Genomic DNA, 27,550 nt, shown 5'->3' with positions numbered 1-27,550 from the left:
TAACATAATGTAATAAACTGATGCTAAGAGATGCTCCAGGGAGCCATAGGGACAGAGTTGAAGTCTCTGTAATGAATGCTCCCAATGCTCCCTCAGCCTCTTGTGTCCCTCATCCTGTCATAGCCACACAGCCCACAACTCTGCTACTCAGCGAGTTATTTTTCCAGACGAGCCCACTCTTCTAACCATGCTCATGGTTAAGCTTTCGTATCATCCTTCTACGGTGAGGGACAGGAAAGCCTGGTGTGCTGCAGTCCATGGGGTCACAAAGAGTTGGACATGAATTGGTGACGGAACAACAAGAAGAAATCAGCATTCTATATTTACTTTTAAGCAACAGGCTGTGGTTACGAAGCAAGCTCATCTCCTAAGGATAAACTCTGCAAAAGATATAAGATCCTTTATGTTTCTTAGACTGAAGGGTATGCTCCTCAGAAGCAGAAGCTTGGCTCCTGGGGATATGAGGCTCTGGGGCACACACTGCACATCTTCCAAGGGTATCTATTTTACCATGTGGATACACCGTGGGGCAGGAGGCAAAAACGCAAGAATCTTCAAAGTAAGATCTGAGACTTCAAAGGATTCTTGGGTTTATGTTTGCTTTCCTATGGCTATGTCCCAGAACCCCTAAGGTCTGTGCTTTTTTTTTCTCTCCTCTTTTCAGAAAGAGAGAGAGAGAGATGAACATTACAGGCAGAAAGAGTAGCCCTAAATGCTGGAGGTTCTGAGGAGTAAAGGACAGCAGGTCTAGGCAGAAGGAAACATTGGAGAGGGGAATGGGAGAGTGTCCTACCTTGGGTTGATACCAGATGTTCCACACTGCATGGGGAAGACAAGGATCTGAACTTGACTTTGTGATAAGCAGCTGCTGAAGGGCTTTTAAGCAAGAGAATGAGGTGACTAAATTTACATTTTAAAGCCATAACTGGCTACTGTGTGGACAAGCACTGTAGGGAGAGACTATAGTGGAAACGAGAAATCTGAGAGGAGACTCCTCAGGTACAGACACTGGCAGTTTCCAGAACTGGAGAACTTAAAAGATGTCCAAGCCTTTGTTGAGTGGAATTGCTAAGGTCAGATGAAGGGTAGAGAAGAACATAGAACACCTCACATGCAATTCTCTCAGCCTAAGGAGTCTGGAGGTCCCATGATGACCTCATGCAAGGTCATAAGGTGCTGCTCCTGCTAAGTCGCTTCAGTCGTGTCCGACTCTGTGCGACCCCAGAGACGGCAGCCCGCCTAGGAGGTTTAATCAGGACTGAAAGTAGAATTTTGACTCCACCCACAAACTTTTTGATGTCAACTGATCAGTTCAAAAATTCTAGTTCTTCAATAGAAAGCAAGGCAATACGATCAGAAAGAACTTAAAAGTCTAGTTCATCAACCCGATGTTTGACTGTCCTCTACCACCATCCCCAACATACCACAAAGCAGTGGGTGTTCAATATCGCATAATTTCAGGTTTTTTTTTTTTTTTAAACATGTACTCAGAAAAATGTCATAGGAAATAGGAGCCTGTTCAGGTGATCATGAAATCAAACAGAAGTTCCTGGGCTTTCAGAAATATTCTCATTTCCTTCTTGTTTGCCATTAAACCCATTAACGTAGGGAGTTCAAGTATTCTCCTCTGGTTCTCATTTCTCTCCTTTGTCTAGATTTATTGATACTTCATGCCCTAATGGAGAAGGCAATGGCACCCTACTCCAGTACTCTTGCCTGGGAAATCCCATGGACTGAGGAGCCTGGTAGGCTACAGTCCATGAGGTCGCTAAGAGTCGGACACGACCGAGCAATTTCACTTTCACTTTTCACCTTTATGCATTGGAGAAGGAAATGGCAACCCACTCCAGTGTTCTTGCCTGGAGAATCCCAGGGATAGAGAAGCCTGGTGGGCTGCCATCTATGGGGTCGCACAGAGTTGGACACAACTGACGTGACTTAGCAGCAGCAGCATGCCTTAATTCTGAAAGGCCACTTTGCCAGGAATCTCCTACATCTCATCAAGTAAAATAGTCTTTCACAAAATGCCTCCTTTTTGAAATCTTCTCTTCTCAGCTCATAATATGGGGTTGGCCAAAAGCTTCGTTTGGGTTTTTCTTTAACATCTTATAGGAAAAACCAATTGAGCCTTTTGGTCAACCCAATACTTTCATTCACTTGGCTCTGATGGGTTCACCATTCTCTGTCTTTCCTTATTTAGACCAATGTCTAAGGCTCCCGCTTACACATTAGAAATTATTTCTGATTTATCTTTTTGATAAGATCCTTTCCCCACACAAAAGGCAAAAAATGAATATATACAAAGTAAACAATTACCTAACTTTTAAGCTAAGTTTACTCTATAAGGGGTCCATTCCATTTTAGAAAAGATGCCAAGGGATCAGAAATTTTCTTTCTTAATTTAAGTTGGTGAAAGTGAACTTACAAACATTTGTTAATTCAGTAATTATTTACTATGCCTTTTCAGTAAGATAGCGATGCTGTACTCATTGGACAAACAAAAGAAAGGAGGATGGCTAAGTCTCCTCCATGTCCATTATTCTGGTTCTCTAACTGGGGGACCTTGAATGATAAATCATTTCCATGCTTGACTCTCTTTGACTACAATATCACCTTTTCCTCCCAACTAAAACTGAAGTCTGTTTCCTTTTAAGAAAAGCTTAACACCCATTTTTCCTTATAGAATTCATCATGTTCTTAAAAGAAGCCAGAAGACAGCACCCTGTACTGAAAAGAACAATTCAGAGTTATCAAAAAACCTGAGTTTGACTAGGGCTCTGACATACACTATGTGATTTTGCTCAAATCAGTCTATAAAGATCTCAAGATTCCTCATCTGTAACTAGACTTTTCTATAGCATACTAATGCAAAATACTGATGTGGTTATGAAACAATATAGTTTGCTTGAGATATTGATTTTTTTTTTTTGCTTGTTTGTTGGGACGCTTTTAAAGCAGTGGAAAAGAAAAGAAAAAAAGATAGAACAGACAAGAATGGTTCGTATTTCAACTACAAAAACTGTATCATCAGGCTCACTACTTGTGGTCTTGAAAAGGAATTCAAATACAGAAAAATCTTTTATAATAACCTTAACTATGAACTAAATTTTACACTCAAAGCTATTCATCACAGCATTATAACAGCAGAAGTCCAAACAATCTAAATGACCAAACAAAACCATGATGATTATCTATTAGAACAAAAGAAAGATAGCCCTAGTTACACAAGAGCAATGGAACTCTCCTCCAGGTGTACTTCAAAAATGGCTCCGATGGTATCTTCTGGGGACACAAGAGCATCACCCAAGAATTTAGACACTAACTTAGTGGCCAGAAAATTTGCAAATAAGTATGGAAAACTAGGTAGCCCTCTTTAATTTAGTCACCATGTTTTTTTAAAATATGTAAATTAAAAACATTTAAATGTAATGATTCTGATGTGCATTCAGAAGAATGTGTTTGAAAGACTTTTTTTTTTTCTTTTTTGGCTAACTGTATAATAGGATTTGTCCCACAAATTATTAAAACAGTATGGAATTAAAATAGATACAGCATTTAAATACCATGGTGATGCTATAGCAATAGAACAGTAACACAGAATAAAGAGTTCAAAAATTTATTCATGCATGTATATACGTATATATCAATCTACATGATATTTTAATACAATTTTGATGGAATTTCAAAGATGTCGAGGAAAGAAAGGATTAGTCATTGAAGTGTGCTGAGATAACTATTAATAGCTGTTCGTGTGACAAGTTCAGTTCAGTTCAGTCGCTCAGTTGTGTCCGACTCTTTGCAACCCCATGAATTGCAGCACGCCAGGCCTCCCTGTCCATCACCAACTCCTGGAGTTCACCCAAACCCATGTCCATCGAGTCAGTGATGCCATCCAGCCATCTCATCCTCTGTCATCCCCTTCTCCTCCTGCCCCCAATCCCACCCAGCATCAGAGTCTTTTCCAATGAGTTAACTCGTCTCATGAGGCAGCCAAAGTACTGGAGTTTCAGCTTCAGCATCAGTCCTTCCAAAGAACACCCAGGACTGATCTCCTTTAGAATGGACTGGTTGGATCTCCTTGCAGTCCAAGGGACTCTCAAGAGTCTACTCCAACACCACAGTTCAAAAGCATCAATTCTTAGGTGCTCAGCTTTCTTCACAGTCCAATTCTCACATCCATATATGACCACTGGAAAAACCATAGCCTTGACTAGATGGACCTTTGTTGGCAAAGTAATTTCTCTGCTTTTCAATATGCTATCTAGGTTGGTCATAACTTTCCTTCCAAGGAGTAAGCGTCTTTTAATTTCATGGCTGCAATCACCATATGCAGTGATTTTGGAGCCCAAAAAACTAAAGTCTGACACTGTTTCCACTGTTTCCCCATCTATTTGCCATGAAGTGAGGGGACCAGATGCCATGATCTTCGTTTTCTGAATGTTGAGCTTTAAGCCAACTTTTTCACTCTCCTCTTTCACTTTCATCAAGAGGCTTTTGAGTTCCTCTTCACTTTCTGCCATAAGGGTGGTGTCATCTGCATATCTGAGGTTATTGATACTTCTCCCGGCAATCTTGATTTCAGCTGTGCTTCTTTCAGCCCAGCATTTCTCATGATGTACTCTGCATAGAAGTTAAATAAGCAGGGTGACAATATACAGCCTTGACATACTCCTTTTCCTATTTGGAACCAGTCTGTTGTTCCATGTCCAGTTCTAACTGTTGCTTTCTGAGCTGCATATAGATTTCTCAAGAAGCAGGTCAGGTGGTCTGGTATTCCCATCTCTTTCAGAATTTCCCAGTTTATTGTGATCTACACAGTCAAAGGCTTAGGCATAGTCAATATAGCAGAAATAGATGATTTTGTGGAACTCTCTTGCTTTTTCCATGATCCAGCAGATGTTGGCAATTTGAAATTTGGTTCTTCTGCCTTTTCTAAAACCAGCTTGAACATCTGGAAGTTCACGGTTCACGTATTGCTGAAGCCTGGCTTGGAGAATTTTGATCATTACTTTACTAGTGTGTGAGATGAGTGCAATTGTGTGGTAGTTTGAGCATTCTTTGGCATTGCCTTTCCTTGGGATTGGAATGAAAACTGACCTTTTCTAGTCCTGTGGCCACTGCTGAATTTTCCAAATTTGCTGGCATAATGAGTGCAGCACTTTCACAGCATCATCTTCCAGGATTTGAAATAGCTCAACTGGAATTCCATCACCTCCACTAGCTTTGTTCATAGTGATGCTTTCTAAGGCCCACTTGACTTCCCATTCCAGGATGTCTGGCTCTAGGTGAGTGATCACACCGTCATGATTATCTTGGTCGTGAAGATCTTTTTTGTACAGTTCTTCTGTGTATTCTTGCCACCTCTTCTTAATATCTTCTGTTTCTGTTAGGTCCATACCATTTCTGTCCTTTATTTAGCCCATCTTTGCATGAAATGTTCCCTTGGTATCTCTAATTTTCTTGAAGAGATCTCTAGTTTTTCCCATTCTGTTGTTTTCCTCTATTTCTTTGCATTGATTGCTTGCCATTCCCTTCTTGTAAGGCAAAAACGATGCTAAATCCTTATCTTACACATTACATCAAAGAAATTCTAGATAGATCAAAAGCATAAAGATCTGAAAAAATACATATTTAGTTGAACATACTTATAACGTGGAGACTTTATCAAAAGTGACACTCAAGGCAGAACACTGTATATAAACCAAAGGGATTTTACTATACAGTTTTATTTTTGATACTCTAATAAAGCAAAATAAGGAAACAAAAACAAAACTAACTAAATACAATAATAAAAGGTGACAAATCAGATAAAAAGTACAAAAATGTGCCATATATGACAAATAAAATGATATTCATCTTAAAATATAAGGAATGATTTAAATCATTATTTTTATATAAAGATTTTCAATAAGATAGGATTGTTTCTAAAGTGTTCGTACTAACATAGAAATGTTACAACATTAATAGAAAAAATGTAAATATGTCAGTGCAGTTGCTCTCGATTATGAAACAAAATATGTTAAGAAAAAATAAAATAAATAGATCAAGATGATGGCTATTTTGGTAATATGGGTAATTTTACCTCTGTGATTTAAACCTGCTAAATTTTCTGTGTTCTATAATAAGCACCATTGATTTTAACACCTAAAAAAAAAAAAAACCACAAACTCTTTTTTTTTAAAGTATCTTCAAGGGAAAATATTGGGTTTATTTTAAAAATCTTACTTTTCAATATGTTCTTTAGTTTAACTATATTTAGTGGAGACTATGTGTCAATAAATACCTCCTTTTCTCTATGCATGCCATTCTCCTGCATCGACAATTCCCTTCCTTAGCAAATCTATAATTTTGCAAAAAGCAATGTGTACACCTGCACACAGGAAGGAAATAAACAGCTGAAATATAACAGCTACATTATTTCTCATTGTTAGTAATTTTTTTTTTCTGCCAGAGGAGGAAAGCAATAAAGAAAACATATATAGAATTTTAGCAGTGAACACGTACTTATTAATTCTTTTTCAGGGCTAAAGTGATAACTCTACTTCATTTCCTACATTGTATCTTGAAAAATATACAAAGGGACAAAAGAAAAATGAAAGTTCCTGTGCTCAGCATCCGGTTCTCAGATCTGAGGTTTACATAAAAATGTGGTAGAGTGGAAGGAGTCCTGTATTCTCCTTTACAACTAAACATGAAGTCTTCTTTCAGTTTCAGTGGTCAACTGGAATTTGTTATACTTTTCTATGTAAAGCTCAAGGTAAGTGGAACTTCAGAGAAACAATAAACTGAAGAATCAGATCAGATCAGTCCGACTCTTTGCAACCCCATGAATCGCAGCACGCCAGGCCTCCCTATCCATCACCAACTCCCGGAGTTCACTGAGACTCACGTCCATCGAGTCAGTGATGCCATCCAGCCATCTCATCCTCTGTTGTCCCCTTTTCCTCTTGCCCCCAATCCCTCCCAGCATCAGAGTCTTTTCCAATGAGTCAACTCTTCGCATGAGGTGGCCAAAGTACTGGACTTTCAGCTTTGGCATCATTCCTTCCAAAGAAATCCCAGGGCTGTTCTCCTTCAGAACTGAAGAATAATACATGCCAAATGTTCTTCGCAAAAGACCCAGAAATTTTTGTGCCCAAAGAAGAATTTTAAGTAGCAAGTTTGGAATACAAATAAATAAATACTTGATGGTAAAATATAACACACATCGCATCCATTCAAAAATATCCATTTAAAGATATCTCAGCTTGAGAAAATATCTCACCTTGACAGTGTATTCAAAAAGCAGAGACATCAATTAGCTGACAAAGGTCCCTACAGTCAAAACGATGGCTTTCAAAAAGTTGATGCTTTTGAATTGTGGTGCTGGAGCAAAGAGATCAAACCAGTCAATCCTAAAAGAAATCAACCCCGAATATTTGTTGGAAGGACTGATGCTGAAGCTGAAGCTCCAATACTCTGGCCACCTGATGTGAAGAGCCAACTCATTGGAAAAGACCCTGATGCTGTGAAAGATTGAGGGAAGGAGGAGAAGGAGGCAACAGAGGATAAGATGGTTGGATGGCATCACTGACTCCATACATGAATTTGAGCAAACTCCGGGAGATAGTGAAGGACAGGGAAGCCTGGCATTACTAACTCAATGGACATGAGTTTGAACAAACTCTGAGAGACAGTGAAGGACAGGAAGGCTGGCATGCTGCGGCCATGGGTCACAAAGAGTCAGACACCACTTAGTGACTGAACAACAACAGCTTGATAAAATATAATACCTTGTCAACATTTAAAGGAATCATCTTCTCCCTAACTATACAGGATGCATATCATAAATGCCATGTACATACAAGACACGTTCTCCAATGGGGGTCCATGTTTGTGAGCAACGTGAGCAGTCTCTAGTTAACCTTTCTTTGACCTGATATTTCCTAGATTAGCCAGAATGACCCAGGCAATCACTGGCTTCCTGCAGTCAGCTTGTAATTTGGGGTAGAAAGGACCTTAAGAGGTCATCAACAGTGCCTGAATAAATTTCGCTCCATGGTGGGAGGATGCAAACTTCAAGCTCTTGTACTTCAAAGGAAATTAATTTCCCACTGGTCTTGCAACTTTGTGTTATATAAATCCCTGGATTTAAGACTAGGAATATTTCTGATGTGCTTTTGAAAATCTGATCTAAGAGTTTAAAAAAAGGAAAACAAAATTCTCTAGAACGAAGCACTGTAGGCCTTTAATAAAAGGTTTGCACTGAGTAAGTCTTATCCCTGGATTATCTCCCTAGTACAGTAACTGGCTGGTTTTTAAAGGGTATCACAGAAAAAAGAGACAATAATAGGGCACGCTCAGGAGGCAGTGCATGGTATTCTTTTAACTGTACTTGGAAGTTTTGCCTGTCCTTGGAGGGGACACAACCAGGCCTGAAACCAACCTGCAATTGGAATGTTTCCTGATGCATTTCCAAACTGGGCCAGATTGTTGGAGACATTCTCCCAAAGGTGCATTCAAACCGCATACCCCTATCCTGACAGAGATCATGCTGAACCTCGGTAAACAGGCTTGGAATTCTCTGGAGAATGTCCCTCATTTCCCATGTGGAATTGTGTACGTGACTTTGTTAAAGAATTCCTTTCCCTTAGTCAGGGCAATTATCCGGCAAAGGAGGCTCTTGCATTCTCCGATTCCAAAAGAATTTTCATAGAACTCATCTGTCCTTTAGTCTTCCAGTGGAACACCCCATTGTTCAAAAGACCATTTGAAGGTTATTTCCCTAAGCTCTTACTAGTATTCTACTAGCACTAAGATAGAGTATGATTGTCTATACATTTATCAACTCCATTATATTTTTTCAATTCCAGGTATAAAGGTTCTCATTCATTAGGCTTGCACAGAGCTTAGAAGAATCAATTTTATATGATACAAAATTTTAAATAAATTTGTGTGCATATATATATATATGTATAATGGTTTTAAGTTATGTCCTCTATTAGGATGTCTTATCATAGTCCTAGTAACCACTGTTGTCCTGTGTGCTGTGCTTGGTCGCTCAGTCGTGACCGACTCTTTGCAACCCCATGGACTGTAGCCCACCAGGCTCCACTGTCCATGGGGATTCTCCAGGCAAGAATACTAGAATGCGTGCCATGCTGTCCTCCAGGGGAACTTCCCATCCCAGGGATTGAACCCAGGTCTCCCACATTGCAGGCAGATTCTTTACTGTCTGAGCAGCCAGGGAAGCCCAACCCACTGCTAGTTGTCTCAATTCCTATTAAAAGAGATTCAAGGAATTAGTCTCTAATCATGTGTGTAAGACTGAGAGGGTCACAAGTGTAACAGCAGATATACACAGATGCTGTTTTTTGGGCAAAACTCTCTCACAGTTTCAGTTCTAAATTTTCTCTACATAATACTTCCAATGGAAATTCCCAGCCTATCTCTTTAATGCTTCCTTCCTTTGACTAGGTATCCAATTCATGCATTGTTTTCAAGTTCTCCCAACTTGCAGATACCTGGATTTTCAGTGAGTTTTGCATTTCATCTACTCCTTTCACTTGCTCAAGATTTCCTTCATTATATTACAATGGGCGGATCGTAATGACTTGGCTTTAGAAAACCAGCATTTCTTTCAATTAAGCGTAGGATTCTTAATGATTCTTTGTAACTTGGAATATATACCTCCAAAATACTTCATTGAGAATCAGAAAGAAATCATGGGCACTTTGATACATTCCAATGCCTATTGCTACTTCTGCTAAGTCACCTCAGTCGTGTCCGACTCTGTGCGACCCCCACCCCTGGGATTCTCCAGGCAAGAACACTGGAGTGGGTTGCTATTTCCTTCTCCAATGCATGAAAGTGAAAAGTGAAAGTGAAGTCGCTCAGTCGTGTCCGACTCTTCTCGACCCCATGGACTGCAGCCCACTAGGCTCCTCCATCCATGGGATTTTCCAGGCAAGAGTACTGGAGTGGGGTGCCATTGCCTTCTCCACCAATGCCTATTGGAGATATGTAATTGTGCCTCTGTTCTACTTCAATAATAGAAAGATTAGCAATGCCTTTTTTTACCCTCTTTTGCATCTGCTTCTTGTTCTAATATTCCTTTAACCTTCCTTATTCTCCACTCTGGGGCTTCCCAGATGGTGCTAGTAGTAAAGAACCCACCTGCCAATGCAGGAGATGCAAGAGATGCTGGTTCAATCCCTGGGTCGGGAAGATCCATTGGAGAAGGCATGGCAACCCACTCCAGTATTCTTGCCTGGAGAATGTCATGGACAGAGAAGTCTGGTGGGTTACAATCCACAAGATCACACAGAGTCGGACACAACTGAAGTGACTTAGCACGCACGCATGCATTAGCCACTCTAGTACTGTAAAGGACAAAATTCTCTTATTTTATGGCTAAGGACTCTTGAACCTCTGCCACTCAACTAATCTATACTAAGGAATCCAAGATTCAGAACCACAGCGAAGGAAAACCAAGAAATAACTTTTACTGCATACCAGCATTAGTTTAAGAAAACTCATATAGATTATGTGTTATAGCCATGGGAAAAAAACAAAACATTTCACACGAGTATTGGAAAGCAGTTGGCAACATTAAGTATGTGCTAAGAATTAACATTTCATGTTTACACCAGATGTCAGGTATACCACTTCTCTCTCTGAGCTGTCAAAAAAGCATAATGCAGAGAAAAAAGGTCAAAGAATCCTGAGGGACGCGAGTGGTGCTTAAAGGCATAATGATTGAAAAAGATTGCTTTAAGTCTACATACATCACCACTTCAAATGTCATTTCAAATCACAAGTGGAAACAGAATAGGCCTTCTCAAGAGATTTGTGGAATACAATATGTTTTGGCAGTAGTCTTCAAAACACAGTATGGCTACTGTAAGCATGGGCCGGCATCGGGCCCCTTATCTGAAGATCAATGATTAGAGATGATTGATGGACTCCTTTTCTCAGCAGAAAACACCAGCCTGTTGTTATTACTGTAACAGATGTAATGTGATCCACACATAATTAATCGAATTTATAAAATGCTAGAAGTATATTAACTAGTCAAAGCAACCCTTATTTTTCTCCCCCAGTTTTCATAATGATATAATGAAGACTTCACCCCCTAATACATTAGCAATTCTACAGCCAAGATTAATCAGAACAAATGCAGGGAACTGACTGCACCTGCTCACTGATAAGATAGGCATGTCCTCTACTGCTGTCCTTCTCTTTTCTTTCCTCCTCTCCCTCTTCTTTCCTCTCTCCCTCCCTACCTTTTATAATATGTTAGTACAGAATTCTATCTTTAAAGAGTATTCATGTGTAAGGTAAGGTAAGTCACTTCAGTCGTGTCCGACTCTGTGCAACCCCATAGACGGCAGCCCACCAGGCTCCCCTGTTCCTGCGATTCTCCAGGCAAGAACACTGGAGTGGGTTGCCATTTCCTTCTCTAATGCATGAAAGTGAAAAGTGAAAGTGAAGTCGCTCAGTCGTGTCCAACTCTTAGCGACCCCATGGACTGCAGCCTACCAGGCTCCTCCGTCCATGGGATTTTCCAGGCAAGAGTACTGGAGTGGGGTGCCATTGCCTTCTCCAATTCATGTGTAACTACAACATTTAAAATTGGTAAAGACAGAATTGTTCTATGATTCAGGAGACCTGGGTTCGATCCCTGGGTTGGAAAGATCCCCTGGAGAAGGGAAAGACTATCCACTCCAGTATTCTGGCCTGGAGAATTCCAACCAGAATTTGCAACCATGGGGTTGTAGAGTCGGACACAACTGAGTGATTTTCACTTTCCCTTTTGGGGAAATGTGAGGTCTGTACACTAAGCTATCCCAAACTTTCAGAAACCCTTAGAGCATTTGGCAGAGGATATTTTGAAAATTTTTCTGGTATGTATGGTCTTTAAGCTATGTAAATGTTTCCTGAGGTGTACTTCTCAGAATATCTGGTCTTGCAAGATGCTACATAAAGGGTTCTCTTGTCAAGTAAGTTTGGGAGAAGATGCACACTAGAGTCCTCCTCTTGGTTACATAAAATTAACACTGTGCTATTAAAAGTTCTGAGAAATAAAAGAAAGGTGCTTTCTTTTGCTTTTCCTAGCATTTTTGCAAACTTTTTTTTTTTTTTTTTGTAAACTGCCTCACTCTTTTATTTGATGCCTATTACTATTCCACAAGAACATGGTGAAAAATGTTTGCTCAGTGTCAAACAAATGGTCTATGAGTAAAAATATAAAACCACAAGAGAAAACAAGGAGTCTATGGCAGGTACACAGAAAGTACCTGTACCCAGTGTATATAATCTATCAACCCATGCGTGAGATGGTCGTGGCAGGGGGCAATGCACAGGAAGATTCCTTTCTATGATGGGTGATCAAGACTAGGGAGTGCAGACGTATGTGTAATGTTGTATGAAAATTATAAGGAAATTAAAAGAAGCAATAGAAGTGGGCTGCAAAATACATAATACTTTCAAGTACAGCAATGTCACTGAAAACATTAAGATTATATTAGAAACATAAGAAAAAAAATGTCTTCTTTTTTTTTTTTTTGGCTACTCTGCTCGGCTGGTGGAATTTTAGTTTGCCAGATGAGGAATTGAACTGGGGTTCTCAGCAGTGCAAGCATGGAGTTCTGACCAATGGACTGTCCGGGAATGCCTGAAAAATTCTTAGCTTTTTACATGTACATAAAAATTTACATTAGGAATAAAAAATGATATACTCTTAGCTACAACAGAAGAACTAGCTATGTGGCACCAGTGTTATGAACCTGCCTGCCAATGCAGGAGACACAGCAGACACGGGTTCGATCCCTGGGTCGGGAAGATCCCATGGAGGAGGGCATGGAAACTCACTCTAGTATTCTGGCCTGGAGAATCCCATGGACAGAGGAGCCTGGCAGGCTACAGTCTATGGGGTCACAAAGAGTCACTCAAGACTGAAGCGACTTAGCACACAACACTGCTGAATCGTCATGTTTACTCTTGGGAATACAGTGCTTCTTTATGGCAACTGAACTTTAGCTGACATCTACCACTGACTTTCCAAGTTCATTTCCTTTCAGATAAAACCAAACGGAATCTCAAAAATGACAAAGTTTGTACTTACATCTAATAAAACCTCACACATTAGACCCCCAGGACTTTGCTGTGTATAGTTGACTGGTTTATTCCCACTTTGGGGGCATAAAACATTTGCTAACAAACGTAATAATGAAAACAAACTGAAAGGGAAGGATGCTTAAGTGCTTCAGAAAATGGATATACAATGAATTTGGAAAACTGTTTAAAGAAGGATTGAGGTGCTACTTCCAGCACTGCAGGCCTCCAGGAGCCCATAATTAGCTGTTTTAATTAGCCGTATTTGGAATTATTTTATGTACTCCTGAATCTCATAAAAGATGAATTTTTAAAGGCTATAAACAATACTTTCAACTTTCTCTTAGACATACACCCCCTTGGACTATTGAGTGAATAAGACTTTTTAAAAAATTAACATTAATTGAATGTGCTTGAGGAAGAGACTTCTAACTACAACCCACCGGTTAAAGGCACCCTCAGACCAAGTACTATCTGATTCACATTGCTAACATTTTGGAAAATTTTGCCAACATATAGTTTCCAGCTATACTTGCTTTCCCCATGGAAATAATTAACTGGAGATGAGCAACATTTGAACACTTTGGGTGGTGTGACCCTTTCGTGTGCCATTTTTCATCATGATATATCATTGTACTTAAACATTTTTGTGTTGGAAAAGCGGGATATCTTAAACTAGTTGTTGGATCTAGGTGTCATCACATCTGGGGAAATTGAAAGAGATTACAAGGCCAAAAAGCTAAAGAAAACAATAGGAACATATGGTCAATTACATTATTAGTAAAGTTATCTGTTGCTCCTTCTGTGACAGAATGGTTTCTGGCTCATTTGATCAGTATTGGCCGTAGTACATGCTTTTCAAAACAGAATGGGAGCAAAAATGATGTATATACCACCTGTGAACAGGCAAAATGGGTCTTACAATTTTTTTTCTTCTCCCGTGAGAATGACATATCCCAGGGACTTCCCTTGTTGGTTCAATGGTTAAAAATCCTCCTTGAATATGGGGGATGTGGATTCGATCCCTGGTTGGGAAACTAAGGTCCCATATGCCTCAGAGCAACTAAGCTCGAGGGCCACACCTATAACTAGAGAGCCTATGTGCCACCACTACTGAAGCCTGCCTCACGACTAGACAATTGGTGTACCACCAAGAAAGATCCTGCATGATGCAATGAAGACGTGCTACAGCTTAAAAAAAAAAAAAAAAGACAAATCTCAGACAGGGGCTGCTTTTTCCCAAATTAAGTAAGTCCCTTGGGTTTCCCTGATAGCTCAGCTGGGAAAGAATTCACCTGCAATGCAGGAGACTCTGATTTGATTCTTGGGTGGGGAAGATCCGCTACAGAAGGGATAGGCTACCCACTCCAGTAATCTTGGGCTCCCCTGGTGGCTCAGCTAGTAAAGAATCTGTCTGCAATGTGGGAGACCTGGGTTCGATCCCTGGGTTGGGAGATTCCCTGGCGAAGGAAAAGGCTACCCACTGCAGTATTCTGGCCTGGAGAATTTCATGGACTGTATAGTCCATGGGGTCGCAAAGAGTGGGACATGACTGAGAGACTTTCAGTTTCATGGAATATAGCGGCAACCAACCCCCAGCATAGAGCCTACAAAACTGGAAATCAATCTAAATTATTATAAGCCATTGAGACTCTGGAGTCATGTGTTACTGCAACAGAACTTAGTAAAAGCTTGACTGATAGAGAGCAAATTTCAAATAAAGAAAAAAAATATTTCTATGTGTTTAATATGCCAAGTGTGTCTGTATCTAATGACTTTAACTCAAGAGGACATTAGGAAAAAAGCCACAGTAAGAACTGTAAGCAGAAAATGGAAAGTATGTCTGATAAACTCTCCATAAACTGAGTTCAGTCCAGTTCAGTCACTCAGTCATGTCCGACTCTTTGTAACACCATGAACCGCAGCACGCCAGGCCTCCCTGTCCATCACCTGGAGTCCACCCAAACCCATGTCCATTGTGTCGGTGATGCCATCCAACCATCTCATCCTCTGTCGTCCCCTTCTCCTCCTGCCCTCAATCTTTCCCAGCATCAGGGTCTCTTCCAATGAGTCAGCTCTTCGCATCAGGTGGCCAAAGTATTGGAGTTTCGGCTTCAACGTCAGGTCCTCCAAAGAACACCTAGGACTGATCTCCTTTAGAGTGGACGGTTGAATCTCCTTGCAGACCAAGGGACTCTCTAGAGTCTTCTCCAACACCATAGTTCAAAAGCATCAATTCTTTGGTGCTCAGCTTGCTTGATAGTCCAACTCTCACATCCATACATGACTCCTGGAAAAACCACAGCCTTGACTAGATGGACCTTTGTTGGCAAAGTAATGTCTCTGCTTTTGAATATGCTGTCTAGGTTGGCTATAACTTTCCTTCCAAGGAGTAAGCGTCTTTTAATTTCATGGCTGCAATCACCATCCGCAGTGATTTTGGAGCCCAGAAAAATAAAGTCTGACACTGTTTCTACTGTTTCTCATCTATTTGCCATAAAGTGATGGGACCAGATGCCATGATCTTAGTTTTCTGAATGTTGAGCTTTAAGCCAGACCTCAAAGGGTAAAGGGAGTTGAAGGATTTTAAAACTCCTCCCTGATAAGATCAGTCTGGGTTCTACTCCAGATGGGCACATCCCCTTGAGATGAACACTCACACACAAACACAGACAATAACAACAATAAACAAATCCAAACTGCTCAAGGATAAGATACTCAAGGATTGAAAGCTCTGAAAACTTAACCAATGCACAGTTCCTGTGATTATTAACGAGCACAGCTGACTGCCTGGCACCAATTGCTCCACACGTGGGAAAGTGGATGAGCCCTAGGGAATATTCCGCTATACACCTAGGCACGCTGGAAGCTGTACTCTCTAAGAGGATCAATGTTAATGAAGGACAAATTGAGCTGAGATAGGAATTGTCCAGCTTATAAATAAATGAACCTCAATGCCATATATAAGGCAAAAATTCCACTTTCCTTTTAAAGTCCAACATGTCCTACTTAAGAAAATGTAACTCCTGAAATGCTTCAATGCAGTCCACCAGGCTCCTCTGTCCATGGGATTTCCCAGGCAAGAATACTGGAGTGGGGGTGTCATTTCTTCCTCCCGGAGAGCTTCCCAACCCAGAGATCCAACTTGCATCTCCTGCCCTGGCAGGCAGATTTGTTTTTTTACTGCTGAGCCATCTCGGAAGCCCCAAAGAGTGGAGATTCCCAGGAAAGACTCCACATTAAGGAATGAGAATCTCTGAGAGTGGGATCGTGGGATACACATTTTCAACAAGTTCTCCAAAATGAGCTTCTTATGTTGCCACTAGAGTTCATGAAATACAGACTTTTGAGACACTCTGCACCTCATGTGTCTTTGGTCTTAACATGTTTGTGCTTATTTTCAAAAGTACGTGTCAGAGTGTGGCAGAGAGACCCGTTCCCACTTCCCCGGGGACACACAGTGGTCCTCCTTTGCTCTCGCTCTGACTTTGTGACTGGGGACCAGTCAACAGAAAGTACACTTAAGTGACGTGCCATCTCCTGCAGTCAGAGGTCCATAAAAACCACCCATGGGGCTTTCCCCTCCTTTTTTATCTGTCAGCTCTACAAAGACAGAGGTAGTGACCATGGATTTTAGATGCTGAAATGGAGAGGCATAAACAGATGGAGCCAGAGGCCTATGATCAAAAACACTTGATGTGGACTTTGAGCAAGAAATATGATTTGGTTTGAGCTAATATATTTTCAGATTTCTTTGTTACAGTAGCTCATGTAATCTTAATTAAAACATTAGTACATACAAATGCATTTTTATGGCAAATCAATGAGCATTTAACTCTCTTGCTAGCACACAAATTAGTTCTTAGGTTTCCCCTAATGTTACTGTTTTTGTTTTTGACAAAACCCACCAAGTAGTAGTTATCCTTAATTTCTGCTTAAGCTGGCAAGAATCAAAGCCTTTACTATTTACAGTGCAATTTTTACTTAAAGCAGAAAACGTCAGAGCTCTGCTACCTTTAAGTTCTTATAGAAGAAACTTCCAGCTTACACATGTGATTTTTTTGTTGCTTTCATGAGCATAATGTTCTTTCTTACTTCTCTTTGTGAGTGGATGGAATTACAGCAAGGAAAACTATGTGGTCTTTTCAGTGGGAGAAAATGATTTCTCACTGACTATACCAGACCATTTACGGGATTTGAGAATGAAATGGGGGGCGGAGTGAGCCTGAATTCATGCTGCTGTGATGAAATATATGCAGAGCAGTCCTAGATAGTCCTAAAATTTTCAGGAAACCTACTCATAGAATGAACAGGTAAATAACCCTAAATGCAGTTTCTTCAAATTGTCTTCTGTGACCCGTCTCCTTCTAGGACCACTTATGGTATGTTCTGTGCTGACTTCAATCACAAATGGACGCTAGAACAGTGCAGGGGCTCTTGTGCAGACATGTAGCTTCTCTTCCTTTACTTTTTACATTAAATTTCCTCTTCTCCTTGCATCAGTTATATTACCTCTCCACCTCCACACTGGTGTAGCCCTAACCATAATGCCCTTTGTATTAGCTCGAGCCCTTGGATGTAAAAAACAAACCCAGTAGACTCAGATTAAAATAATTAAGGGAACAGAATACATATCCCTATACTGGGGCTGTTTCATGGCGACAGAGGATAAGAAAGCAGCTGCTAAGGGAGGAAGGCTGGAGGGCCGGCAGCCAGGCAGTCTTTAGCCTTCACTCTGTCCCCGGTCTCTGTTTTCAGTCTCTGAAGGGCTGCTTCTCTGTTCTATGTCCATCAGCTTTCTCAGCATGATAGGGAAGTTCTGCCTCAAATCTCCAAATTCAAACACTGCAGCCTGTCAGGTCAATTTTCTAACTTCTAGGAGAGAGTAGCTGATTGACCCTTCTCTGGGCTAAGCAGCTGAGACTGGCTGGAACACACTAGGTGCGGGTCTAGGCTGTGGAGGTGAAGGAGGGAATCCGCAGGAGGAGAGGCAGCCACTGATGCTTGTACAGGCCGGGCACCTCAGAGGCATCTATAGGCCTCTAAGTATCAGCGTGTTGGTAAGCAACACATAAACAAGTCTGAAGTCTCCAACCACAGATAATCCGACCCTCATGGTTGCAAGCAGGAAACCCAAACACTCTCCAGAACCGTGTTTTCTAAAATGGGGTACCAATATTCCAGACAAATGTACAAACGTACCTTGGGGTACAAGAAGAAAACAGAAATAAACCCTCTTCATAAATGTACTTAGCTATTTTAATTTTATATTTTCTCCACAGTAAACATATTAGGATTATAGTATATTTTGATCTATATAAATAAATCAGACATACATTGATATATATTATTTTCATAAACTCTCACAACCACCCTATAAGTTCTGTGATTATTCCCTGTTTACACATAAGAAACAGAGATTCAGAGGCTAGTTCTTGGAGGCCTGGTTTGTCCTCCCTGCGCCTGCAGGTCTGACTCAGTGTTTATGCATGTGTGTGCACTGGGTGTTGGTGCTTAACAAATATTTTAATTATATCAGTGCATCTGTGAAAAGGGTTTGGAGAATGCTGTCCCAGAATGCAGAAGATATGTAAATCGGAAAACTGAAGCCCGTAGTTTCTGGAAGCATAAGAAAACTTTCCATCAGAAAGCAATAGACCTAGGTCTGAAGTCAAATTTACTGTGTGTGGCTTTGGACAAATCACCTGACTGCTCTGAGGCCCAGCTGGTTGGTGCAGAGTGATCCTCCCTTCCTTGATGCTATCAACAACAAGCTCAGCATCCACCTGAATAACAGCGCTTATCTTACTGTCACTACAGGGTTAACCCATCACCAGTAATCCCACCTTTCTCCCTTCCAGTGGAGCCATAGCCCTTGAGGACAGGTGGATTCCTACTGCCTATAGTATGAGTGCATTGCACTTCATTTGGGGAGCAGTTTGGGTGGGGTTCAAAAAATATTGATTTGATACACTCCTATCAAGTTTATCAATAATGCTTTCTACTTTATTCTATTTAATATTAAAATTATTTGAGTAAATGGCCATATTTAGTATTGTAAAAGTAGCATTATAAGATATAAATACCTTTCCTACATCAAAAGATACTTGATGAGTGCATGAATAAATCAAAACATGAATAAAATAGTTGGATGGGTAGGTGGACAGATGGAAGGGTGGATGGATGGATGGAAGTAAGGAGGCATGGCAGACTCAAGGAATAATTTTTTTTAATTTAAATTTATTTATTTTAATTGGAGGCTAATTAGTTTACAATATTGTCTTGGTTTTGCCATACATCAACATGAATCCGCCACGGATGTACACGTGTTTCCCATCCTGAACCCCCCTCAAGGAATATTTTTAATTCACAGTTTCTACATTTAAGCAATCTGGAGAAACTAGCGGTTTTTCATTTCCATTTCCAACTATAAAATCAATGTGCAGGAATAAAAGTATTTACTACAATAGATACTTCCTTGAGAGATCAAAATATTTCATTGTTATCCATGTAAGCAGTGACTGAGGCTTTTGTGTTAACAAATTCAGAACATACTTGTCTAAATGCCGCTAGGAATTTGTTAATATTTTGGACTCCTATAAATATCGACAGTCACATCAACATTAGCATATAGTCAAAAAACAGTTTTACAATTGAAAAATATGATTCAGTCATTGTACAGATGGATTCTCTTAACTCTTTGTCATGACATGGTAATATCCCTCCGCCTTCCAGGCTTGGGGGCATTAACTGAGGAGTGATATTTTGTGGTGTAGATAGAGGCTTACTCCTCAGTAACCCACCAATCATCTGCTGGATTTTGATTTCACAATCTGTGACAGTATAAAGGTGTGCATGGTGCAACTTTCAGACACACTGTTTTAGGGAAGGGGAAATCGCTGGGTTCTCAGAAAAACCTTTTACACAGTGACCAGTGATGCAAAGATCATGGGAGGCAGAAAGCACATTTTGCCCATGAACAGCCTATGTATTGTTTACCTCAAAGTTTTGTAAAAAGCTATTGTTGCTGCTTAGTCACTAATTCGTGTCCGACTCTTTGTGACCAACTCTTTCTCGCCTCTTTCAAGGGCAAGAATACTAGAGTGGATTGCCATATCCTTCTCCAGAGGATCTTCCGGACTCAGTGATAAAACCCACATCCCCTGCACTGGCAGGTGATTCTTTACCACTGAGCCACCTGGGATCCAGCAACTAAGATTCCATAGATTAGGAACCTCAACAGTAGAGAAGTGTAGTTCAAGGAAAAATGAGTGCCCAAGACAAGACATGCGAAGTTTACACATTAAGGTATTTAGGGAAATTCTCGATTGGGGTCAAAGTCACATTGAAAATGCTTGGTAATATCTCATTCCCTTGAAACAAAGTCTAGTAGCTGGACGAATCTTTCCAGAACATTCCTACTTGGAAACTTTTCTTTAAGTTCCCCCAGCTAAACTATCTGAGTTAGCTTTTGGGTTTTGGTCCTCGGTAAAGGGGGCAGAAAAAAAAAAAAAAAAGATGTTGCTACAGAGTGTGTAAATCCCATGCCATCTGGTTATGCTGCTGACAGTTCTCACCTCTGTCACACCAGGATTTACAAAGCAATTTTTAGGATGAAGTTGCTTCAACCTCCACTACTTGTTGTTTGGCATCTCACACTCTCCTTTTCACATCTCAGAGGCAGTGTTGTTGTAAGTGGATGGCAGGGTCCAGGGCTGTTATTGCAAGAAGAATATTCACAGAGCACAGACATGGGAAACTGAATCAGACACCAAAGTCATCTGCTTATGAAACACTGCGAAACACTCAGGTCTATTATTTACTCAGAATAAATCTCATTAGCCATCCTTGGACAAAAATCAAGTCTTTGTTCACATGTGTGTATGCAATAACTTGATTAACCTATGAATTCCTGTCTAATTAGTACTTATCATGAAGGACTCATAATCCAGTGTTGTATCTTTATTTATACTAGGATATTTTTTTGTATGCATTTGAATTTCTAATGATCTTGTAGCGAAATCAGTAACTGACTGGTAATTATACTAATTCCCAGCTTTTCACACTACTGGTAACTAGAATAATAATTAAGCCACAGATAATCCCTGGCTGGTACCTTTTTTTTGGCTTGCTAATTCCTGATCTTCCAACTAATTTTCAAGAGTATACAAATCCTTTTCGCCTTAAAGAAGTACTGGATTATTCTGCAGAGATGATGATGAATAGGAAGTGGCAGAAAGGTCACAGAATGCGTGAGAGATAAGACTCTTGTCAAATGACAGTAGCCTGCATTGCTTAGGAATTATGCGGACCCCCAAGAAACATTTCTAATTGTCACTTATCATGAAACAATTTTTCTTTCTTATGGCATCAAATAAATGGGGACTGCTCTTCAGCAAAGCAGCCCCAGGTTGCTGCTACTTTCCTATAAATTATCTGCATACATGAATTAATTAAGGGAGTAGGAGGAACATATGCAGTGTCCATACTCTGGGACTCCTGTTGAGGCTCTCTCCTTGCATATCTATCTCCCTTGTCACTTATCCGGTTCCTCTCCATACTTTTAATCAAAAGAATCTCCTAGAAGTTGATTTATTTCCACCAAGAGCAAGCATACTGCTTAGCAACTAAGTAGCACTCAGTAAATAGAGGGTACTATTATTTGTTGTTGTTATTATTACTGTCATTACTTCTATTATTATTTTGCCCCTGTGTCTACTCTGTCAGGCTATTAGAGCATATGACAGATGAATAAAATATGAGGGTATCTTCAGTAATCAGAAAGTAACAATGACATTAAACATTTCTGACCAATGAAAAGAGACCAAGTAGAATGGAAGAAACATGGCAAAGTGAATAAAAATAACACAGTGGCGAAGACAGAAAAGGGAAACTCATGTCCTGGAGGGACGATGGGACTTTGTGGGAAGAAGACAAAATAGGTCACAGCAGGGCAGCCAGTGCCCCACATCACGCCTGCTGATAAACCCTGAGGTCATGGCTTTGGCTGCTCTATGCTGCCTCATATCCTCCCCTGAATTAGAAGTCTCCCAGTCCACAAGAAAATGAAGAAGGGCAGATAGAGTTGCTGTGGTCAGAGTTCACCATGATCTGGCCATGTCTGCACCTGTCTTCTTGGTGCCCAGGGCATATCAACTGTTAAATGCGTCTATGTCTAGAAACAGGATTTCCAGTACATTCTCAAAAAGCATTTATCATTGGCCAAATCTAAGAAGATTCCTCTGTTCATTTCATGAATATGTTCATTTGTTAACTATTACTTACTGACTGCTTGTTATAAACCAGCCTTGTGCTGGGCTGCTGCTGCTACCGCTGCTGCTACGTCACTTTAGTCGTGTCCGACTCTGTGCGACCCCATAGACGGCAGCCCACCAGGCTTCCTGTCCCTGGGATTCTCCAGGCAAGAACACTGGAGTGGGTTGCCATTTCCTTCTCCAATGCATGAAAATGAAAAGTGAAAGTGAAGTCGCTCAGTCGTGTCCGACTCTAGCGACCCCATGGACTGCAGCCTACCAGGCTCCTCTGTCCATGGGATTTTCTAGGCAAGAGTACTGGAGTGGGGTGCCATTGCCTTGCTGGGCACTTGGGTGCAAGGCAAACTTGAACATAGGCTCTGTCTTCAAGATGCTCCCAAACCAAGGGGTCAGAGCAGTGGGTATAAACTGTGTCTTGGCAGGCACAGCATTAGGTAGACCTAGATCAATGACAATCCTGTTTTCAGTGTCTACATCTGTTGCTCTGGTCCCTATCATTTTCCTGCACAACCTGGCATGAAGGCAAGTATGCTTTTGTTCAGTTGTTTGTTCTCCCGTGCATGCACCGAGTTCTTAAGAGCTAATGCACCATATCCAGGCAGATTTCTTTCCTTCTTTGCCAACAGTTCTATAGACCTCCACTGTCAGCCCAGACTGTGAGCTTTAAAAATGAAAGGAGAACTATATGAAGTCACCAAAGACAGAGAGAAATCAGGATGTCATTACATGAGGAGAGCTGTGATTGGCGGGCAGTTCTCCAATTTCATGACAACAGAAATGATTCATCTTTTGTAATATGTTTTATCCAACAGCTTATTAAGACACCCTCACGGTGTGCAACTCAAAGAGCCCCTCCTCTGTCATCATCGAGCGCATCATAAAAGCGCTTAAAGAAGATCATCTAGGCAGGCTCATAAATCGGGTCAGCATTTCCCAAATACATCATAAACAAGACTGCCCAGCTACTATTTTATGTTGATTTAAACAATAAATTTTAGTAATTTTGATACTTGCTTACTAGCTGTAATTCCAACACTGTTTAGTGGTTAGTGTGTATCTAACACATCCCTCTCCCTTTTTTTCCTTTTTTTTTTTCTCATAATGAAACCCTTTTCCTTTGAAAACGATGTCTTTCTTATTCAAGTGCTTGTCATTAGATGGAGCTGATTTCAGCCCTTTGCTGGAGGGAAAAATCTGATAAGCAAGGCCAGTCCAATTAACATCAGGAGCTACTGAGCAACAGGCTGTCTGGCCCAAGAGGATCTTTAGCATCAAGGATCATGAGAGCCCAGAGTTGCCAGGGGCCACCTGTGCTACACAGGGAGTCTACAGAACAACGGAATCAACATGGAGGTAAGCAGAGCCAAAAAATACCAAGAAACATAAACTGCTTAAGAAATTGGCTAAATTAGTGAGTTCACTAGTTTGGGTTCTCAGGGAGCAAAAACTAGAGTCTGGGATGAAAGATTTTGATTAATGATCAAAACCTGTGAAAACAAGGAGGCAGAAGCAGGATCTGAGATCAGAAAGAAGTCAAATTGGGGTCATCCAAAAAAGCCATGGTCATCCTGGCAGGTAGCTCTGGATACAGCACTGGCTACCAGAACTTCCCAGTGTTAACAGGCAGAAATGGCTGACCCCAAGACATCCTCTCCTTGTTCAGACACCAGAGGCAGGCAGCACCTGGAAGGGTGAGGTCACAGGCAAGTGGCTCCTGCAGCCAAGGAGACTGGGAAGGAGCTGAGAGCAGGAGGCCACCGGCTGACCCCACTACCCACAGTGAGGCAGCGAGCTGTTCTGAGTGGCACATCTCCATGTTAACCACACAGCTCTATAGACAGCATGCGATCAACCCAGTTTTATAAGCCAGTAAACTCCCTATTTTCTTCAAGTCATTTTGAAATCAGTTACTTTTCTTGCTAATCAAAAGAATCTATGCTTCCCTTCAAAGTCAAAGATCTGATGGAACTTCATGATGTCAGCAAAATATATACTGCTGAATTAGACTGGGGAGCCCAATTTAAACTCGTACCCACCAACACGAGGGCAGGCAAAGCAGATAAGCCCCAAATTTGCAGTGTGCAGCTGGCTCAGACATTTCAAATGATCAGATACTGAAGACGGGAAATGTCTGTTTTACTGGGCTGAAGGTTTTGTGATTTAAACTGCCTACTCACCAAAGGGCCACAAGGACTTTGCTTCAGATGTCATGAAACAATTGAAGTCTAGCATATTTTTATTTGAATAAGCTTTACTCTCTTGGGAAGAAGACTTTTCAGGTTCCCCTCTGGTCAGGAGCATGAGAGGAAAATCCAACCAGCACTCCAGGCTCTTAACAGGGAACAGGGCTTATTAAATTACTTTCATACATGCAGAAGTTCATTTTCACTCTTGCAGCTTTTTCATTAAGGTCCTGAATTTCCAGCAATAATTCAATTTATACCAATGTAGCATAAAATTTGTAATTTCAACACCTCAATAAAAATGATATGAATATAAACATATTTCATTTTCAATACATATTACATATATATCAAGAGGTCCAACAGCATATATCAATAATCATGTATAAGTGTGTGTGTATGAGGCAGGGGGAGAGAGAGAAAGAAAGAGAGAGGGAAAGAGAGGAAAGAACCCCACGGACACCAATATATGTCATGGTCTAAAACTGAATAACAAATGGTAATAGTGTAAGGATGAAGCATTGTTCAGCACCATTAGGGAACTGGAATGAACTTGATCTTGCCTGCCTTTAGATCTTTTTTGTTGGAATGAGTAAATCATGTTTGTAAACTTCTCGAGATAGACAATGTTTTGTTGAGTTTCTTATATTCCAACTCAGCCGACAGAATACAATGCTTGGATTATCAAGTTTCTCAAAGTAATTTATGGAAGCAATAAGAGCACATATACTGTGGGTCTTGCCCTGAAACTTATTTAATAAATATAAGAAGCAAAAACATAGCACTTGTTACCTCCAGAGTGTGGCGGGGGGCCGCAGAGCAGGACGACTCCCTGGCCTTCACGCACTGACACTGTACTTCTCATTTTGGTTTTAAAATTTTCAAGATCTGATTTGAAAACAAAACAAAACAGGATTTCAGAAAGGACCATACATTTAAAATGTTTGAACAAGAGACATTCCTTTCCTTTTATAGGAAAATTAAAAAAAAAAAAAAAATCCCTCTCAGGAACCTTAGGAGAACTTTCAGCATTTGCTTTGAGAAGGAAACTTTGGATTTTGATTTCTTTATTAGTGTTTCTAGAAATTCAGTAATAAAAATAAAAACTATACTCACTAACCCTGTGAATTAAATTCACATATTTCTTTTATAGTGAAAAAAATACAAACTGTTTTTATCATTGCCCACATAATTATTTTTAAGTATTTAATAAAGCAATTAAGGCAAATACTATTTTGATCACCAGTGATCTTTTTTAAAAACCATTTGATTTCTTCTCATAACAATCCAGAATAGCAAATTCTAATTCATATTCTCCAGCTTATAGCATGGAGAAAATTTATGGGCTTCATTTGAACAAAGCTTAAGACTATGAGGAAAGAGAAGAAAAGCCTGTTTCTCTAAACTCTGATTAAAAAAAAAAAAATACTGTGCATTCCACAGTTAATACACCACGAGGTGTCACTTTCTGTATCAGAACACTTGTACTGTCAATTTGTGAAAGAATATACTTACTTCACAGCTTTTAAGGGTTGATATAAATTGCCTATGTGGTGACTATGAAAAGTAAGGCAGAGCATGAATTTTAAGATACGACTTCAAAAATTTCAACTTTGCCTTGAAAAATGCAAAAACCGAAACAACCATCTTCAAATTGATAAAACTACAAACTATAGACACATGAATATAGTCAACACATCAAAGGGAAATAAGAACCCTACGCTGTTTCATTTTATTGTTACTAAAAATAGTATTAAATTGTTAGATTATAAACATGGAATTAAACAATCAGCAAAACTGATCATATGTGTGACTATAAAAGGAGAAAACATAGTGTTCATGGTCTTATTCAGAGTTTACCCTACAAAATTTATATAACAGTATTATAGCATCTTAAATCTGTAACCAAAAGCTGCTGCTGCTGCTAAGTCACTTCAGTTGTGTCCGACTCTGTGCAACCCCATAGACGGCGGCCCACCAGGCTCCCCTGTCCCTGGGATTCTCCAGGCAAGAACACTGGAGTGGGTTGCCATTTCCTTCTCCAATGCATGAAAGTGAAAAGTGAAAGTGAAGTCGCTCAGTCGTGTCTGACTCTTCTCGACCCCATGGTCTGCAGCCTACCAGGCTCCTCTGTCCATGGCATTTTCCAGGCAAGAGTACTGGAGTGGGGTGCCATTGCCATAACCAAAAGCAGCATTATCAAAACAGTAAGGCTCTTGAAATGTAACTGAGTTGAAACTGCAATACTGGAATGTTTTCCAAAGACTAGAGAGAAGAGTACATCATATCAGAATGTTAGCCCATACATGGAAAAAGTTTCAAAACATTATTTTCTGACAACCAAGTGTGTATCATAATTTTTACTGATTTCTTGTCCAATTTTTGTTCTCTTCTATTGTATATAACTTCGCATCAGAAAACATACTCATCACTGATTTTACCTAGAATACACCAAAAAGATAGAAGTCCTACAGAAACTAATGTCTCTTCTCTTCCAAAGGTGAAAATCTCTTTTGCCTAAACACTAACTATGTCTGTCACAGGTCTGTCCCTTGCTCTGCACTGACACTGTCTCTACAGTATATAAGGGCGTGTGTGTGTCTGACACTCTGAGACCTTGTGGACTGTAGCTGGCCAGGCTCCTTCGTCCATGGGGTTCTCCAGGCAAGAATACTGGAGTTGGTTGCCATGCCCTCCTGCAGGGAATCTTCCCTACCCAGGGATCAAACCTGTGTCTCTTTCATCTCCTGCATTGGCAGGCAGATTCTTTACCACTGCACCCCCTGGGAAGCCCCACAGCCTATAAGGGCAAGGCACATTATTTGTGGAAACCTGATGTGGCCAGTTTCTGGAGAATATGCACCAGAAGAGCAAAGAAAAAATAACTGTAGTGCTGTAAGTGTTTTCCCAGCTTCGTTCTTTTTTTTTGAACCTTAGGGAATATAGAGATAAAAGCAGTATAAACATCCAAAGTTTCAGATTACTGATATATCCTGA

At 40.4% G+C, this 27,550-nt stretch overlaps 1 protein-coding gene across 3 annotated transcripts in view; it reads right to left on the bottom strand.

Annotated features, from left to right (window-relative positions):
- Nucleotides 1-27,550, bottom strand: part of CNTN3 (contactin 3) — a 400,496-nt gene that overhangs the window by 162,336 nt on the left and 210,610 nt on the right. For all 3 annotated transcript variants that reach the window (XM_061396391.1, XM_061396393.1, XM_061396392.1), the window contains exon 5: nt 25,346-25,441. In XM_061396391.1, the coding sequence (XP_061252375.1) occupies nt 25,346-25,441 (96 nt within the window). The remainder of the gene's footprint in view (nt 1-25,345; nt 25,442-27,550) is intronic.

The sequence above is a fragment of the Bos javanicus genome, chromosome 22, assembly GCF_032452875.1.
Source record: "Bos javanicus breed banteng chromosome 22, ARS-OSU_banteng_1.0, whole genome shotgun sequence".
Classification (NCBI taxonomy): Eukaryota; Metazoa; Chordata; class Mammalia; order Artiodactyla; family Bovidae; genus Bos; species Bos javanicus.
This window is presented reverse-complemented; position numbering and strand designations above follow the sequence as displayed.